The sequence below is a fragment of the Xiphophorus couchianus genome, chromosome 4 (genome assembly GCF_001444195.1).
Source record: "Xiphophorus couchianus chromosome 4, X_couchianus-1.0, whole genome shotgun sequence".
In the NCBI taxonomy this organism is placed as follows: domain Eukaryota; kingdom Metazoa; phylum Chordata; class Actinopteri; order Cyprinodontiformes; family Poeciliidae; genus Xiphophorus; species Xiphophorus couchianus.
In genome coordinates, this window is record NC_040231.1 from 13,183,155 (window position 1) to 13,201,626 (window position 18,472).

Below are 18,472 nucleotides of genomic sequence, written 5' to 3' on the forward strand. Positions count from 1 at the left end.
TATTAGTTGTAGGAAATATGAGAATCAAAGAAGATTACTGCAAACGAAATAGGTTTTAATAGGGGATTGAAATTTGAGAATGTGGTTGATCAGATAAATAGTAATGAGGGGAAAGAGAAGATTTTTAGTTTTTTTTAAAATACTGGGCTCATTACGACAATTTGGGGATTCAACAGATGGCAGTAGTGCTACAATAATGGATGTAAACTGCCGCTAAAGACTAAAGAAGAAGAAGAAGAAGAAGTAGCGTCGTCGCTAGTTCAATATGGCGCGGGAAACGGAGTCAGATATGAAAACTGACGAGGAAGAAAGTGACCGCTTCTCTTCTCCGGCACTAAAACTCTACGAAACGCAGTTTTTCAGCTTCACCCCTCAGACCTGCATGGTTCGGATCCACAGCTCCTTCCACGAAAGCCTGTGCGACACTTTAGCCTTGGTGGAGAAGGTGTGTGTCAGGGAGCTGGGGAAGAGCGGGACGGATGTGTCCGAGGAGCTGCTCCGGACCCGGGCCAGAGAGTGCACCCGCCAGCTGCAGCAGTTCCTGGAGAAGCGCTTCAAGCAGCTGTCGGAGCGGATGGAGGCGCTGCTAATGAGCCGATGTTTCACCATACCACCGAATGTCCTGCTGCCCGAGGACCAGCCCCATGAGAAATACCCCCAGGATGTACAGGTGAGGGGACGGAAGGGTTAATAAATACCGTCTCTGTTTCACAACAGTGAATATGAGTCTAGGCCTGTCGCAATAAGTCGATTAATCGCATGATTAAAACCAGCTCAGTAATTTCCTTTTGAACGATTTATCGTTTTTTCACTTGGTCAAAAATTAGATGACAAAAGTTTTCAGTCTGGTGCTTCGATCTGAACTAGACCTTTTTTTTTGAAGGACAATTTTGTTTACAGAGACTTCATAATTCATTATATTTGTTGTTTCTGTTGTTTTCTTTATTGATTTTTAATATTTAAAACGTCTTCCAGTTCCAGTATTAAATGTTGACTAGAATTTAAAGATTATTGATCTCTGAGAATGCGTTCTCTTGTATCGTTAAAGCCATCATTGGTATATTACTAAAAATATCTTAAAGCAACAATAGTATCATTTATCGCAACAACAATATCATCCACAATATCTGTCATTGTGGCAGGCCTAAGTTGGACTAATTTAGATAAATACTTTTCACATTTTGTTAGTCTATTGTGATTTTATGCTATTAATAACTTTAGTCTTGCTTTTGGGTTGTTTTGAAAAATATAAAACCATTGAATTTCAGCTCTGGCTGTGTGTGAAGGTTTGTTGTTATGCTGGCAGGTGAAGCTCTGCCTTATAGGGACAATTTTTGTTTTGCTTGGTTTCTAAAATCATCCTTCTGTACAATGGATTATTAGGGCCAGACTACAATAATTTTTGTTTAATTGCAAGAATACAGTTATAATTCTAACAGAAAAATCTTATTGAAATTATAAGGTGTTTTTTTATGAGAACAAACATTAGTTAACATGATCTAATCAACTCAATTCATGTGGTTATTTCTTTGAAATAGTTGTTTGTGTGATCGTTTCAAATCATGCTACTGATAATAATTTGATACTGATGTGTTAAAAGATTAAGTATTAATCAGTAATTTTTAGCCTGGTCATAATATTCCATTGTAAAATTGACCTAAATTTAAAATAAAAGTTTTAAAACATGCTTGAAAAACAAGATGGTGGCCCTGTGCATGCTGACATCACTCTGAATGATGGAAACTCAATGGAAAAAAATTCCAGATTTTCCAAAAATTAAATGTTCAAAAACCAAAACTTTGATTAATTGATAAAATATACTTTTTGCCCGGCTCTGGTCTTATCTAGCTCCTTGTTCAGCAACAAATAATGACAACATCTGTAGTTGTTTTGTGTCTCAATCGTTTCTACGTGATAAATCTAACTTCTCTGTTGGTGCTGCTCCATCCAGGAAGTGCTGAAGCTGGAGTCGTCGCTGGCAGACCTCCACAGAGCCTACGAGGCAGAGGTTTGTGCCAGACAAGCTCTGCTGGCCGAGCTGGAGGAGCAGAGGGAGGTGCAGCAGCAGCTGGACGACATCCTGTCCTGGGTCAGAGAGACGCAGGCAGCCTGGGCAAAGGAAGGGAACGGAAACTTCCAGGAAAGCTTCCGCCTCGTCATGCAGTCCGTCAAGAAACTGCAGAAGGCCGTCAATGAGGTTCTGGTCCACAGCAGAAACACTGAGCTGAGAGCTGAGCTGCAATGTAAATAATAGAACATTGAGGGGATGTTTTTTAATGTTTAGAGAGCTATATATGTACACAATAAAATGACAGATGCAGAAGCTCACTGATTTCTGAGTCAATTTTTTCACAAGAAGAAATGCCATTGTTCTCCAGTAGGGGGCGCCGTGTCCATGTGTTACTCAGTTTGGAGAAATGCATCTGTGTCAAATAAATGAACTTTCCCAGTTGACCCAGAATGTTGCATAATTAGTCAATATGTTGTAATTACTTGGATTTTGCAGTTAAATGACCGTCAGATACTGGATTTTGATGATTTGAATATTTTTTTTTTACATTTTACAAACTGGTTCACAGCCCTCTCCTTTAACAATTTAAATAATTGCATTTTTTTCCATACACTATTGCATCAGTATGACATAACTATTGTTCCTTTGCACGTGACGTCACGCTCTCCAGAATGCCGCCCACTCCGCCATGACGGCAGTCAAAACAACCTGAGCTCCTTTAAAGCTAGTCTGAAAACACATCTGTATCCTAATATCGCTTCTATTGATTTCACTTTAAAAATGGTCATAGGCTGATGCGCGGTCGGGTGTTGAAAAAGACAAGGATGCAAAACCAAACTTGTCATTTTATAACTTTTAATGAGGAAAAATATGGCGGTGACGGATAGCAGCCGTTAATGATAATGACTGGCAGCCAGCCCTCGGCGTAACGGCGGATCTGCAGTGAACATTTTTACAAGGTAAGAAGATAAGATACTCTCTGGAGGAGATGCAAAGATCCTCCACAGTGTGGAAAAATTCAACATATATACGTTTTCATCAGTAGGGGGCAGCATTTGCGTACTCTATCCATTGTATACATAGTAAAATATTGAAATTCAGGCTATAAAAAAACTGATTTGAAACTTTTTGAACAAATTATGTCAAATGACATGTCAATGGGAATGATTATTTGTTTTATTATATTTTTCAGTGTAAATAAATAGACTTGAAATAAGGTAGTATGTCTTATGCACGGGGGAATTTTGTTCATTTAATGAAAGTTTCTACAGTTAAAACTGAAGTATTTTTCATGTCTCTTATTTTAATGTAATGCTGCGGTGTCACATCTTTGTGGAAAAATAAAGCCAAGCAAAAACACTGTGGTCAAACTTAATGATAAACTTCTAATCTTTTGTTGAGCGAATACTGAAGGATAGTTAGACTAGTAAAGCGGATGGAGCATGTTTTCTGTCTAAACCAAGTAAAGCAGAACTAACTTAGTGGAGAAACAACAACAGGTCGAATGCAAACAGGCAGCATTTGTTGTAGCGTTCTTCAGGTCTGTTTGTGTGTTTGCAAGTTGTGGCTGACATGAAAAATGATCAGTCCAAATGGAGAGGTGTGAGAACCACTTTCTGTTTTTAGAGCTTTCTGCATCCTAACGATCGCTCATTCAAAAGCGACTGTCTGGAAATAACATCTAATACAAGCAGCAGGCGTTTAAAATAAACTGTTTAAAATAAACTGTTTAAAATAAACTAATTGTTGTGCTTAATTTTACTCTTTTAAAATCAACTCTAATGGATGTAAAATCCACAGAGCTGCGTTCAGAGTCGGTACTGCTCATATTAAACGCCCTGTTTTTTCTTCTTCAGACGTGAAACCTCTAAGTAAAAATTTATTCAGCCAGTTGATGGTTTATGAAATGTCATTCTTTGATTTAAAAAGAAATGGGTGAAATATTCATGCATGCTGTAGTGTCTTTCAGCAGCGGTGAAATCCAGTCATAATTTCTGGTTTAGATTCAGTCATACAGCAGCAGAGCTGTCAACATGTTTTACAAGTAAAAGTAGAAATAAGCTCTGCCTCCTCTCTGTTTCTGTTGATTTTTATCTAATTGTTCCAGAGATTTTCTTCTTACTCTGTAAGGTTTTATTTTTGTCCTGCGTCTTTTTGATGATCCTCTGATTCCCGTAAATTTATTTACATGACGCTCCAACCTCTTGATCAAAATTCTTGTCTTGCTGCCTAGCCATGAAGACTTTTTATCCAGACAAGCTGCTGTTTGGTAAAAAAAAAATTACCTCACAGTCTAGACTAGTTGTCGTTCTTTAATCTTTGTGTCTGCTATTTCAATGGTATTAAATTTATTTTATACCCCATAAATGTTCCCCATTCAGTCATGTCACAACCACAAACGTTTTATGTGACAGTGACGTTCAAGAAAATGCTAGCAGATTTTCACTACAGTTAGCTTCATCTTTTGGGGGTTTTCTGTACCAACTTTGTACATCTAGAGATTGTAGACTTTGACTGGACCATTCTCAAACATTAATATAATTTGATCTGAACCATTATTTTCTTCTTCTGATTGTATGTTTTGGGTCGTTGTGCTGCTGGAAGACAAGCTCAAATCTTTTGTACCCTCTAGAAAGCTGTTCTCAGCCATTACTCTGCTTAGAAAAGCTTCCTCACAGCATGATGCAGCCACCACCATGTTTCAGATGAGGATTGCTGTGTTCAACCATAACTTTTTTTATGTAGGCTAAAAAGTTCACCTTTGGTCCAGCAACATTTAGAAGAGCACATTCTTTGCTGTATTTACTTGAATCTGATCTTGTGCCATTTTATTGAGACATTTATTTACATTTTTATGTGTGAAAATGTGAAAACCACACAATATTTTCCTTGTATTTCACTGTTATATCTGCCTATCACATACAGTTTAATTAAAGCCCACAAAAGTTTTAGTTGTAAAAAGACTCTTTTGTTATAGAGTCTTAATATACAATCAGACATGGTAGAGAACTCAAATCTTGTTCTCAAGTAACCATCCAAGAAATTACTCAAGTTATAGTAAAAAGTATTTTATAAAAAGGCTACTCGATTGATTATTTGATTAAAATACCTGATTCTATGCTTCATTTAAAAATGTCGGAGGAAAATCTAAAATGATGCACGAATTCTGATATTTTAAAGACTGAAATGGAAAAAAATAGGACAAATAAATTTGTACAAAATAGCAAATTCAGCAGATTTCAACAAACAGGTCACACTTTAATATAAGCTGTGTCCGAATCCGGGGTCCACATCCTTCGAAGGATGGATTTGTAGGCCGATTACGTCATAGCGTGGCGACAAGGCCTGTCCGAATTCGAAGACTCCTTCACATGCGGCCTCCAAATGTGTCCTTCTTTTCCCCACATTTGAAGGATGGGTCATGTGTATCCTTCACGACCCACCATGTCCCATAATTCATTGCGGGTCCAAACCGGGCGTTCCGGGAGAGCGACAATAGCGGCGAAGAGTGACAAATTATTTTGTTACATTACACTTTAAGTGACACGTGATTTTGTACAACGTTTTTAGGCGACAATGTAAGTGTGTAAGTCTCAAATATCTGCTCGGTTCACTAAAACATAACCTTATTGCAACCTAACTATTCATTTGCAGAAAATGAGAAACGGTCAAAATAAGGAAAAAGATGCAGAGCTTTCAGACGTCAAATAATGCAAGGAAAACAAGTTCATGTTCATTTAGTAATATGTTCATTTAATACTAATGTTTTAACTCAGGAAGAGTTCAGAAATCAATATTTGGTGTAAAAACCAGGAGGCTTTCAATGGGGCTCAGTGCAGTGGACTCTTCAGGTTTTCCTGTATTAAAACTGAAAGTATTGACGGAGGAGGAGAATCCTCACATTGTTAGTCTTGGCCGTTTGTGCAGAGACGGTGATAATTATATGCAGCATCAGCAAGCTTCACTGAGTGACCATGAGTTTATCTGCACATTTTTTCAGTGAGTGTGTGCAGAAAGTGTCTTCATCCTAATCGTGAGCTTGTACCTGCGGGCCGCAGAGTGACTGAGCGTGTGAATCAACATTAGTGTCTGAGTGAAGACAACATATGGACAGTGCCCTCCTTCCTGTTGGGAGGGGACGAGTGTGGCTCTCTGTGAACCACAGCCTCACCTTTGACCTCTCGGGATCACACAAAGAAAACGGCATGCACACACGGAGACCCAGATACCTACACATACGTCCTCAGATATATGTCCACTCCCAGCCGGCCAGCTGTCCCCACCGCCAGCGCGTCCTGCGCAGAGAGGAGGGGAGAGCGGCTGTTTGCTTAGGCTGAGAGGGAGAGCGACTCAGGAATCCACTGAGACTTTCTTTAACCCACGTGTCACCCAGCAGGAAAACCAACACACCGCAGCAGAACCTCTTTTCCTTCTTTAAACACATGTTGCTCGATGAGATGTCACCAGTAAAGAAGAAAAAACAGATCTGGATGATCACAAGTTGACCGGAGAGAAGAAAAAAACCCTCCAGGAACTTTGGTGTGTGGAAATTAAAAGATAACTTGAAAACAATCGGGCATAGGGACTTGTCTTTCTTTAGAATATTCTTAAAATTGAATTACTTTTATCTTAGATGCGCAAATAAACAAAAACATTTTAACCCCTTCAGACCGACCACCGTTTTATCCAAATAATTTTTACATCCCTTCAGCATTGAAATAAAGGCAGAACAGACATTTTTTGACAAGATAATACTAGACATACTGAACTTATAGATCAGTGATTCTTGAGAATAGGGACAAAACAGGTCCCATGGATAAAGTACAAAATTTGAATAAAATATACACCAAATATATATTTTTTAAATATCTGACTAAACTAACCTGGGTCATCTGAGCACAACAATGTATGTTTTCCTGGTGTTTGCTGAATATTTTTTTATTTTAAACATTGTAGTAGGTGAATGGTGTCTGTAAAAGCCCTTGTCCTGGTGTAGAACTCAATACATTATCATAGTTTAAAAGAACTAAAATAATTATATTTAGTTGTCATAATATATTATTTTATAAGTATTCAAACAACTAACTTCATAACTATCAATGAATGCAATTAAAAGTCATTTAATGTATTTTCAAATTCAATTGAAATTGTGTCCTCAGTTTTTGTCAACACCGTCAGACATAGAAAGAATGTGAAAAAAATCAGGCATTATTGAAGGGCACCAGAAATTCTGAGGACCCCATGACCACTTCCTTTCTCTTCCTGTGCTTGGGGGGATAAGCAGCTCTGGTAAGCTTATATTATTCTTTTGTTTTTTCTTCTTTTTTATTCCTAAGTTGTTTGTCACTACCATAAAGTGTCAACACCATAAGTAACATTTTTCAAAATTTTGATGAAATTTTGTTAAATAAATGCTTAATTTTAGTATATTTTAAGGATTTAAAAGAACTGATGAGCTACAATATGGCCTCCTTCAGAATATCATCATATAAATGAAGTTAGCATGGCGTTTTGTCAACTCCGTCAGATGTCAACTCCATCAGATTTTTTAACTGACGGTGTTGACTCTCTTAGTGATGGTGTTGACAAATGTCACTTAATTAATTCATTTTACTGTATTTTACATAATTGACAGCACTTCACATTCATCATGTATTTCTTTTTAAAAATGTTTCTGATTATTTTCAGCAACTTGTAAAGTTTAATGGTTTAAATTTAATACAATTTTATTAGTGCTTTAAAATTAATAAGATGTAGTTTATTTTGTAAGGGAAGGGTATGTTTATCCCATGACAAGCAGTGTACTGATGATAATTGCCTATATTTCAGGCTACAATGGCCAGAGAAAAGCTGTCAGTGGAGGAGCGCAAGAGAAGGAACAGGGAGTATCAGAAAAGAAGGAGAGAAAAAATAAATAGCCAGCCTGAGCTGAAGGAAGAGTTTTTAAGAAAGGAAAGGAAAAGATGGAGACAGAGAGTGGAAGAGGGAAAAATAAAACATATCAATAATCTGGGTGAAAGAGATAAGAGACGTAAGAGAAGACTTTGGAAGCAAAAACAAAAGGAGGCAAGAGAACGCAGAAACAGAGCAAAGGAAGGCCAGAAAAGTGTAGATACCCCACCGCAGAGTCCTGTAGATTTAAATTTTGAAGAACCAAGGAGCACTAGGCAGCGGGCAGCAGGGGAAAGGGAAAGATCTAAAATGAGGAAAAGGCATTCAAGACAGGTCAAAGAACTAAAAGACAAAATTCACAAGTTATCAAAAGAGAGAAGCACTCTAAAAAAGCGACTTGTACGCATAAAAGAAAAAAACAGACGTAAAAAGAAAAAAACAAAAGACTCACCTCAGACTAAGACCAAAAAGATGCTTCAAGGGAGCAAACTAAGGAATCCATTAATCAAAAGATCATTAGTTTTCCACCATGCCTTGACTGCAGAGTTGAAAAGCAATGCCCATCATATTCCCAGAAGAAGCAAACTTGTAGCAAAGCACGCACAACTTTCTTTGTCTGGTAGAATTCTCAAGAAATATCGGCTACTTCATCGGGTTCATGAGTTTGGCTTGACTTACAAAACACTGAGAGAAAAAATGCAAAAACAAAGGAAGCCTAGCTTTCTCCAGCGCATCTCCCGGAGTGTGCACATGTTTTTGGAAAACAATTCAAGGGTGACGACTGACAAGCAAGACACCATCACCAGAAATAAAGTAAAACGTCAAAGAATGATTCTAACTAATACTATGCAAAACCTTCATGGTGTATTTCTCCAACAAAACCCAAATATTAAGCTTAGTTACTCATCATTCTGTGCCTTGCGTCCTTTCCACATCACACCTATCAGAGCCTCAGATCGAAAAACCTGTCTGTGTCAGTACCATGAGAATGCCATGTTGATGCTTGAGGTCTTGAAATCATTCAATGCTGTGGCAACCAGCAACCTTGAAGAGAGTTTCAAACTTATCTGTTGTTCTCCAGCAAGTGAGTCTTGTCTTTTGTGTGCTTGCTCCCGCTGTTTAAACAAATGCTCAAGTCTTTCTCCAGAAAAAGGGACAACACCAGTAAAATGGTCACAGTGGAAACGCGTAGAGGAGCAAACAGAAGTTGGAACTCACTTTCACACCAAACTGCAGGAATATACTGGCACCTTGTCAGAGCTTATGTGTCTCTACCAAGACAAATTAAAAAATGAGACAACCACTCATGTCCACTTGGTTCGAAATCAAACCAAGGAGTATCGGAATATGATAGCAAATTGTGATGAAAATACAGCCATTGTTCATGTTGACTTTTCTGAGGCCTGGAAATGTAAATTCAGCTCAGAAGTACAATCCTGTCACTATGGACAAAATCTCCCGCAGATCACACTTCACACAGGCATGTTCTACACTGGGCAACAAAAAGCAGGATTCTGCACAATCTCGGAGTCAAAGCGTCGGGATGCTGCAGCCATATGGACCTATATGGATCAAATCCTCACAGATATTCACATCAGATATCCGGCTATAAACACTATCCACTTTTGGTCTGATGGTCCAAGCAAACAATATAAAAATAAGAAGAACTTCTTTCTCCTCTGTGTTGTCCCGCAACGTCTGGGATTTGAGAAAGCTACATGGAATTTCTTCCCAACATCACATGGCAAAGGCGCTCCAGATGGCATTGGGGCGACGGTGAAGAGATGTGCTGACAGTATTGTGCTGAGAGGTCAGGATATCATAGATGGCAAATTATTCTTTGACAAGGTGTCCAACAGCTTAAGTGGTGTCAAGCTGCAATTTGTGACAAATGAAGATTTTCAGTCTTATGACTCTCTCCTCCTGCAAACCCTGAAATCAATTCCAGGAACAAGAAACATTCACCAAGTGCTAGCTCAGGGGAATGTCATCCATTGTAGGTTCCTTTCATGTTTTTGCGGAGAGCCACAGATTTGCAAGTGCTTCAGTCCCACCATTCACTCTTTTGGCAACACAACACAGGACCCAGATGTCCATGAAAGTTCAACCACTGCTAAAGTTCAAAATCCTCTGGAAATGCTGATGGAGGAAATGGAGAAGGAGCCGAGCAAGACACCTAAAGGAACAACAACCCTGATAGATCCTTGTGATGTCCAAAGTGAAGACTGGCTTGTTGTGATGTATGATGGAAAATGGTGGCTGGCTAAAGCCTTACAAATTGACAAAGAGCACGAAGATGTACAAGTGGAATTTTTTCATCCTCATGGACCAACTCTTAGCTTCAAGCAAAAACAAGGTCGTCGGGATATCTGCTTTGTGCCATTTTCGGATGTCCTAGTTAGGCTGAGAAAACCATCCTCACCAGTCCGCACAAGCAGCACCAGGGGTGTATACCGCATTTCACCAGCTGTTATGGATTTTATTGAAGGAGAATATGTGACACGTCTATTGCCTGGGGATTAAATATTCTGACTTTTAAGCGATTTAGAAAGATATGAATTAGTTCACAATATATTTCAAAAAGTTCTGTCGTGTATATTTTTGTTTGTATTCATCTTTTACATTTTGATTGAAAATCGTCCTGGTTGATGACTTCAGTGACAAAGGTACATTCTCAAAAATTTAGATGTTCCTTGAAATCTAAATATGGTTATTTCACATTTTTTCTTCATATCTTCACATTCTACAACATTTCAGCATTTAATTCTTCTTAAATGTCATTTCAAGTTCAGTGTTTTCTTTTAACTTACTAGTTTGTCACCACCATCAGTTTTGTGTCAACACCGTCATGTGCCGTCAACTCTGTCAGATGTAGTTTATGTTGCATTTTGTTTAAAATAACATTTATTTTGTTTCTTGATAGGCATTTGTTTGTGAAATGTCTGAATTCATGTATTTGGTGCATATGTGTTTTTTACTAATAAATGACACTGTTCATTGTGGTGATTACTTTCAAAATTGTTTTTTGTATCAATTGAACTGGAGTAATTAAATACAGACTAAATAAATGTTTAAATTGTGGTATGATTAATTTAAAAAACATGGACATAATTAAAATAATTAAGACACCACAGAGAGTAAAAATATCAGTCATAAGTTCATTAAAAAATAATTTTATACCAATTTATTTTTGTCTGATGGTGTTGACAAATTTCTCAGTCAGATCCAGTAAAAATGTAATTTAAAAGAAAATGCTGCAGCTGGGAGCCTGCACCTTAACATATTTACATTCCCAAAACATTATTTGTCATGTATGAATACATAACTTCAGGAATAAATAACATTTTTGGTGGAAGAATTTTAAAACCATTTTGTCCCTTATCTCAAGAATCACTGAGATATATTATTATTCTTTTTCATGTTTATGAATCTTTTTATTAGGTTAGAACTGATGTGAAATTGATTTGCCCACCACTGAAGAGTTTACGTCAGCTGTCCACAAATTAAAGCTCTCTTTACTCCCCCTGGTGGCACTTCATGGTAGTCCACAAAATGGCGGCAGCAAAAGTTGGCACAAAACACGTCAGTTGGTAGTTCATCAATAACTGAATAATTGTTCTTTTTTTTGTGAAAATATCTTCTGCCAGGTATTTATTACCCAACAGATATATAAATAATCACAGAACAATATTTTGGCATTTTTAAATTCTGCACCCATAAATTAACCAATCTATCTAACAAAAACTAAAACTACTGCTCTAATTAATAAAAATTCAAAACTAAACTGAAACTTTCATCAACTTTATTTATGAAGAGCTCCAACACCAGCCACAGCTGAAATAAAGTGCTGCATATCAGTAATAAGATAAAAGAGAGATGATAAAGAACACAATAAAATGGCAGAGTTAAACAGAAACACCAGTAAAAATCAAGTAAAACAAAAGTTCAGTTGAATTGAAGGGCAATAAGTAAAAATATGTTTTCAACCAGGTTTTAAAAATGGATGGTGAAGGGGCCTATATAATTAATAATAACCAATAAAAGCTAGCAAACACTCTAAAAACGAATTAAAGCTAAATGAATTAGACAAACAAAAAGTCACAATGAAATTAAACTATAATAAAACTATTGTGACCCAGGTTCTAAAAAGCTGAGATATGCCCACCTTTATATTCATTCCACCAAATATTGGTTTCTGAACTCTTCCCGAGTTAAAATATTAGTATTGTTGTTTCTAAATGAATATGAGCTTGTTTTCTTTGCATTATTTGAGGTTTAAAAGCTCTGCATCTTTTTTCGTTATTTGCATTTCTCATTTTCTGCAAATAAATACAAACTTTTTGCTTTGCATTTCAGCGACACGTTGTCAGTAGTTCATAGACTTAAAAGAACAATGTTCATTTTACTCAAACATATACCTATTCATTCATCCATCCATCCATCCATCCATCCATCCATTTTCTTCCGCTTTATCCAGAAGAACCGGATTCCTATAAATTAGGTAAAAGATTATATACCTGTAAAGAGTAAAAACCGAGAAAATTATCATTTTACGTGGACTCTTAATTTTTTCCAGAGATGTCTGTTGTAAACAGAGATGGTAGTAACTAGTTACATTTACATGAGTAATTTTCTTTTAGAAAAATGTTCCTTTAGCAGTAGTTTTAAAACACAGTATAGGTTTGAACGATATATCTGAAAAAATATTTCATATCAGTCATTATTGAGTATTTCTTTTGTTTTAAATATCTGAAACACTCCCAAACTGGTGACGTAACCTTTCCTGTTTTATCCAGTTTTCAATCCACACTGTTGTTTTTTTTTTATTTTTAAGCAGTTATAAGTAAGGCACAGTGGCCAAACCTGTGCAAGTTACTCAGCAGGTTGTCGCTAGGTAACCAAAGAATGAGTGAGTTGCTAGGTAACCAGAGAGTGAGTGAGTTGAAGCCACCAACCTTCTAACTGACATTTAAGTCTTTATTGTCCAATATTAACAGTATTTTTTACTTTTTCTTGAGTTATATTAATATGAAGTATCACTACTCTTACTTAAGTAAAGTTTCTGAATACTTTACCCACAGCAAGTAACTTCACTGTAAAAACAACAAACATGTTTTAACCAGACAAGATCACAAACCTAGAGTTTTTTTTTTCCAGAGCTGTATTTTGGGTAAATCATGATTCAACACAGCATTGAAGCATGTCATAATCAATATTTAGGATGAGTGCTGTATCTGCCAGATGTCCTGATGCTGCCCTGTCCCCTATTTGTAACAAGTGCAGAGACAAAAGAGTCAACGATCAGAGTTTTCACCTATCAATGCGCCACACCTCCTTCCTCACGCTGCAGTTGTTTTCCATTGTCTTCTAAATGCCTTTGCAGTGAATAGTGAGGACAAAAGAAGATAAAGAGAGGAGCAGCGAGAAGAAAAGCAGAAGAGTGAGGTGAGAGGAGAGGTGGGGGAGAAAAAAGAGGTAAGGAGGAGAAAAGCAGCAGCTGTCAGGTGTCAGGAGTCACAAAGGACCATCTGTCCATCGAGTGCCATCTCCCCCAACACACACGCTACGTTAAACTTTCTTCTTTAAATCAATAAAGATGCTTCCACACGGCTTTATCTGTCCTTCCTGTTTGTTGCTTTTGTTTTGGTCGAATAAGTTTAATCATCAAAGTGTGTTTGATTCACTGTGTTAGCTGAGATCCAGCTTTGGATGATTTGTGGCTTCACCTCAGCAGGGAACCGCCGACAAAGTCCTGCTGATGGCCCAGAGCGAGAGCAGGAGATGCCACCATGATGACAAAACAGGCAGGGTGTGTGGGCGTGTGTGTGTGAGTGTGTGTGTGAGTGGTATGCTGCTTCTCCTCTGAACTCAAGTGCCTCAAATACTTACCAAGAAAGACTTGAGCGCATGCACACACACCGTACTGACCCCCGACCTTTCACCTCCAACAATCTCTCTCTGGGGAGTTTTTTAAGAGTGTGAGCAGCGCTGGGACGACACATGTTAAAACTTCACACATGCGGCGACTGATCTCTGGAGAAAGACCAGAGCTGGGGAGTAACTTGTTACATTTACTCAGTTACATTTACTGAAATGACTTTAACTTTTTCTTAGGTAATCACTTTATTTACATCTGGAGTGATGTTAAAATATGAGTGTGGTACGCGCAAGAAGTCTTGAATTTTAATATTTATCTCTTAAGGAATTTATGTAGTTGCAGTAATGGGTAAGTAGTAAATTTTAATAATTTTTTAGCATAAAAAAAAATTTAAATATACAAATGCAGGTTTTAACAAAACGTATTTTTTTTATCTACGTAATTGTACTTTTTAAAAATGATTACTTTGTCTTAGAAAATATCTTTTTTAGCTTATAATCCATACACACAATTGGCTTTATTATTCAATCAATGCTGATAGTTTTATGTTATTTAAATTTTATTTCATTTGAATTTGAACAGTATCTGAAATGTTCACTATAGACTCATTGTAAAACCTTCCTGACTCTGCGGGCTGAAAACAAGCACTCCACACTGTTCAGATTTATTTTTGTAAAACGTTGAAAACTTTGTACTAGCTTTGTCTTTGTGTTGGCCTGTTTTACACAAGCCAAGTAAAGACATTTGAAGTTTGTGGTTGTAGCACAAATAGTAGAAAAAGTTACTTTTTGTGGCTTTTTTTGTTCTTTTTTGATTATGACAAAATAAAAAGATGGCATTAAAATTACAATATTGACCATTTGCTTTGATGTCTTTGTATTCTGTAATAGTTTATTGTCTTCTCTCTATGTTTGCAAAGGTTAGCACCAGAGTTGGGTTGAAACTTTTGGAAAAAATTTACTTTGAGGAGTATTTATTACTATGCTGTACTTTTTATTTTTACTTGAGTAATTTTATTATTATAAAGAATTGCTGCTGTTACTTGAGTAAAATTTGTGGACACTTTCTGCTTTTCCATTGACCTTAAAATTGCACAAACTGGAATCATAAAAAAATCAATTAGCTTAATGGAAACAGGCCAATTCTGAAATAAAACAAACATGTTTGATAAAAAGATTTTGGTTTTTTTTTGCGTCACACGAGTCATGTGATCAGCAGCTAGATGTCACTACTGGCGGAAAAGACGAAGAAGACGGCAGGAAGTGGCAGGACGACAATGAAGCTGCATGTTTTTTAATTATCATGTGAACATACTTATTCACGTGTGATTTTTATTGCGTTTATTTCATGGGAACGTCGCAATTGCAAAATTTAGTTTTTTCAACATTAGCAGAATGTTGACAAAGATTTTGCTCACATTTGTAAGTCTATCAACTTAAAAAGTAAATATTTGCGCGTAAATCTGGCTGCCATTTTTTCAGTCAGGCACGACACAGATGGCAAAAGGAAAAAGTTTTCTATTTTTAAAGATGGCAGGTTTGATGAAATGCACAAGCAAAACCTGATTTAGTTGGTAAATTGTCAGGATTAAAAGTTCTGCGGGGATTTGGACAAAAAGTTAGTCAGACCCAAACAAATCCCCTGCAGTGGGAAAAATTATTTCATCTTAAGAAATTACAAAATAAAGGAGATGATTGTAGATTTTTGAAAAAACGGGAAACAATTTTATCATGGGGCAAGAACACTAACTGCTTGTTTATTTAAAAGGTGTTCAGATGCACCTGCACACGCACACACTCCCTAAAATCAACTCTCTGTTTCATTCTCCTGCTGCTCTCTCCTCCACCACCCTGTCCTTCCTTCCCCCTCCTGCAGACAGAAGGCGGATGCTGCCAAACACTTCCTCTCTCCCCGAAGTCACTTCCTGGCGCTAGAAATCCATTTCCTGCTCACAGATATCACAGCTTTTCTCAGGAATTTCAGCCTTTTTTTACTCACTTTCACAACGGCTCACTGCTCATTAGTAAAAATGTTGGGATTGTTTTACTTGTTAGTAATTATGAATGTATAATAAGAAGCTTAACAAATGTGAAAATCAAAATATCTGAGACTTTTTATGGATTCGAGAGCATGATTTATTTTTCTCAAAATTTTTGTTTCTTTTGCTTTTTTATATTTTGTAATCTTAAACTGAGCACAAACGGTTTTGCTAATAAAATGTCGGCTCTAAATGAACGGTGGTGAATCACAGGGGAAGGAGTGAAGATAAGGGAAGTAAGAATGAAAAATATAAAGTTCTTGGCAGGAAACAGGCACGGTTTCCTGTGATGTTAATACCACAAGCCTGCATGACAGAGGAGATCCCCAACACACACACACACACACACACACGCACACGCACACACATATGCCTGTAGCTAATCAGTGGCAGTGTTATCTGGACTTGCAGAGGGGGAAGTGTTTATATTTGTCTTAAAGGCCGGACCACCATGCAGTGCTGCAAATGACACACAGAGCATTATCGATCAGCACACAGAATCATCTCTGACAGGGATCGACTCACTGCGACATAAATCCACTGTACCAGGACAGGAAGCAGTATTCCCTGCATTTGTAAAGGTGACAAACTGTCAACTCTGCCCACATTTCTCTTAAGCTGCTGATTTTACAAAAGATGCAAAAGACTGTAGGTCTAAATCTAATTTTAGACTGATTGGGAGGTCTGACAGGAAACTTTACTTTGTCTTATTGTTGTTTTTAGGGGTGAGGCACAAAAGTCTTACTTTGGTCTGAGAGAATGGTTCTGCTCCATATTCTGTGCCTACAAGTGTTGATGGGATTTTTTAAACTGTTCTTTCAGGAGAAAGTCGTGAGGTCAGACACTGATGTTGGACAAGATGGCCTAATCCCCAATCATTGCTCCAATTTATCCCAAAGACGTTCTGTTAAGTTGAGGTCAGAGATCAGTCACGTTCCTCAACACCAGACACTCATGCATGTCTTTGAGGACCCTGCTTTCTATGGAGCTAAATTGGGGCCATAAAGTTTGTTCAAAAGAAAGAAAATTGAAACTGAAAAATGTTTGAAACTCAAAATAAATATTTGAACTGAAACAAAACTTTTTGAATCTGAAATAAAATGTGCAACTTGGAAAAATGTTCAAAGCTACTTCTCAGATTCAAGGTTTTTTTTTAGTTTCAGATTTTTCTTCCAGTCTCTTACGTTTTTCTTCAATTTCAAATCTTTTTTCTTTCCAGTCTCAATCTTTATTTTCAGTTTCAGAATACCTTTTCAATTACAGATATATATTTTTTCAGTTTTATTTTATTTTTTTGTTTCAACAAACTTTATGGCACCAATATAGCTCTATAGATTTCAGGACTGGCGCAGTCCTATTCCAACTACACGGGGTCACCTCTAAACTGGAGCATGAAATTATCAAAAATATCTTGGTATATTGCATTCTCTGCTAACCCCTGTTAAACAAGCAAAAATGATCTTCCTTCCACCAAACTACTGTTTCCCTGGCAACCACCACATGAGTTTTAGCTAATCTAAAGGCAGCATAAGGTTTGGAGGTATGAACCTTTGCCTCTGTATAAAGTTTGTGATTTTGCTGCAGTGCTGCTAACAACTTTATTGTGCCATAAAGTTTGTTCAAAAGCAATATTTCGTGCTGCAGAATATTTAGCAGCAAGAAAAAAGAATCATGAAAGGATAGATATTTGACAGATGGCATCGTATACACCGAGCTTCTAAGAGTAACACATTCTTCTATAAATGTATGTAGAAACTGTCTTCATGCATATACAGTTACTGCAATATATGCAGTTTATGGAAACATGTTTATGTCTTCCACATTTAAATATTCTCTACAGCTAAGAGTAAACACTTGTTATTGGGGACAATGTTACATGGTTGTGATTTGTAAAATTAGAAACAAGGAAATAAAATATGTGTGTGTGTTTATATGTGTAAAAAATATCTGTTTTAGATAACTTAAAAGCAGTCAAATTCCACATTTCTACCCCCTGTTATTGTTTTGAAACCATTTCAGTCTTTATTGTGTGCAGGATGCGGTTAAAAACGTTTGAACTTCAAATCGAGCAGCATAAACCTTACCAAAGAAGTGCAAAGTCGTTGGTTGTTTTTGTCATGATTTATTGTTTTGCTTTACCTAAGGAAAGGTTTAAAAAGTCACAAGTTTCACAGAATGAAATAAAATATAAATTCACTGCTTAGTCTTTGTCTTTATCTAGCGTAAAAACACAATTGTGGCTTTTTTTTTTTTTGCCACATGTTACAAGTTTATACTTATTTCTCCTACTTTTCCAAAAAGATTTCTTTTAGTTGTTACATAAGCTATCCATACTTAGTATTGAGTGAATGAAATAAAGAAGGCTGCGCAGTGGGTAGCACTGTTGCCTTATAGCAAGAAGGTCCTGGGTTCGATTCCCGGGGTCTTTCTGCATGGAGTTTGCATGTTCTCCCTGTGCATCGTGGATTCTCTCCGGGTACTCCGGCTTCCTCCCACAGTCCAAAAACATGACTGTCGGGTTAGTTGGTCTCTCTAAATTCTCCCTAGGTGTGAGTGTGTGTGGTTGTTTGTCCTGTCTGTCTCTGTGTTGCCCTGCGACAGACTGGCGACCTGTCCAGGGTGTACCCCGCCTCTCGCCCGGAACGTTAGCTGG

General features: G+C 37.2%; 2 protein-coding genes across 3 annotated transcripts; both read left to right on the forward strand.

The window, feature by feature from the left end:
- Positions 1-227: 227 nt before the first annotated feature.
- On the forward strand, positions 228-2,454 carry mis12 (MIS12 kinetochore complex component). Its single transcript, XM_028015587.1, has 2 exons — positions 228-670; positions 1,952-2,454. Exons 1-2 carry the CDS (start codon positions 266-268, stop codon positions 2,249-2,251), a joined length of 705 nt encoding a protein of 234 aa, XP_027871388.1. The 5' UTR covers positions 228-265; the 3' UTR covers positions 2,252-2,454.
- Positions 2,455-7,985: 5,531 nt separating this feature from the next.
- On the forward strand, positions 7,986-10,979 carry LOC114143460 (uncharacterized). 2 transcript variants are annotated; one of them, XM_028015531.1, is made up of 2 exons: positions 7,986-8,088; positions 9,327-10,979. In XM_028015531.1, exon 2 carries the CDS (start codon positions 9,386-9,388, stop codon positions 10,424-10,426), a length of 1,041 nt encoding a protein of 346 aa, XP_027871332.1. In that variant the 5' UTR covers positions 7,986-8,088; positions 9,327-9,385; the 3' UTR covers positions 10,427-10,979. The 2 variants fall into 2 exon arrangements, with proteins under 2 accessions (XP_027871332.1, XP_027871333.1); XM_028015532.1 differs by having other exon boundaries at positions 7,988-8,093; positions 9,332-10,979.
- Positions 10,980-18,472: the final 7,493 nt, after the last annotated feature.

Excerpts from the sequence above, each read along its gene's own strand:
- mis12 (XM_028015587.1), top strand. The coding sequence starts at position 266 with ATGGCGCGGGAAACGGAGTCAGATATGAAAACTGACGAGGAAGAAAGT. Across the intron at positions 671-1,951 it reads AATACCCCCAGGATGTACAG|GAAGTGCTGAAGCTGGAGTC; the intron begins GTGAGGGGACGG and ends TGCTCCATCCAG.
- LOC114143460 (XM_028015531.1), top strand. The coding sequence starts at position 9,386 with ATGTTCTACACTGGGCAACAAAAAGCAGGATTCTGCACAATCTCGGAG.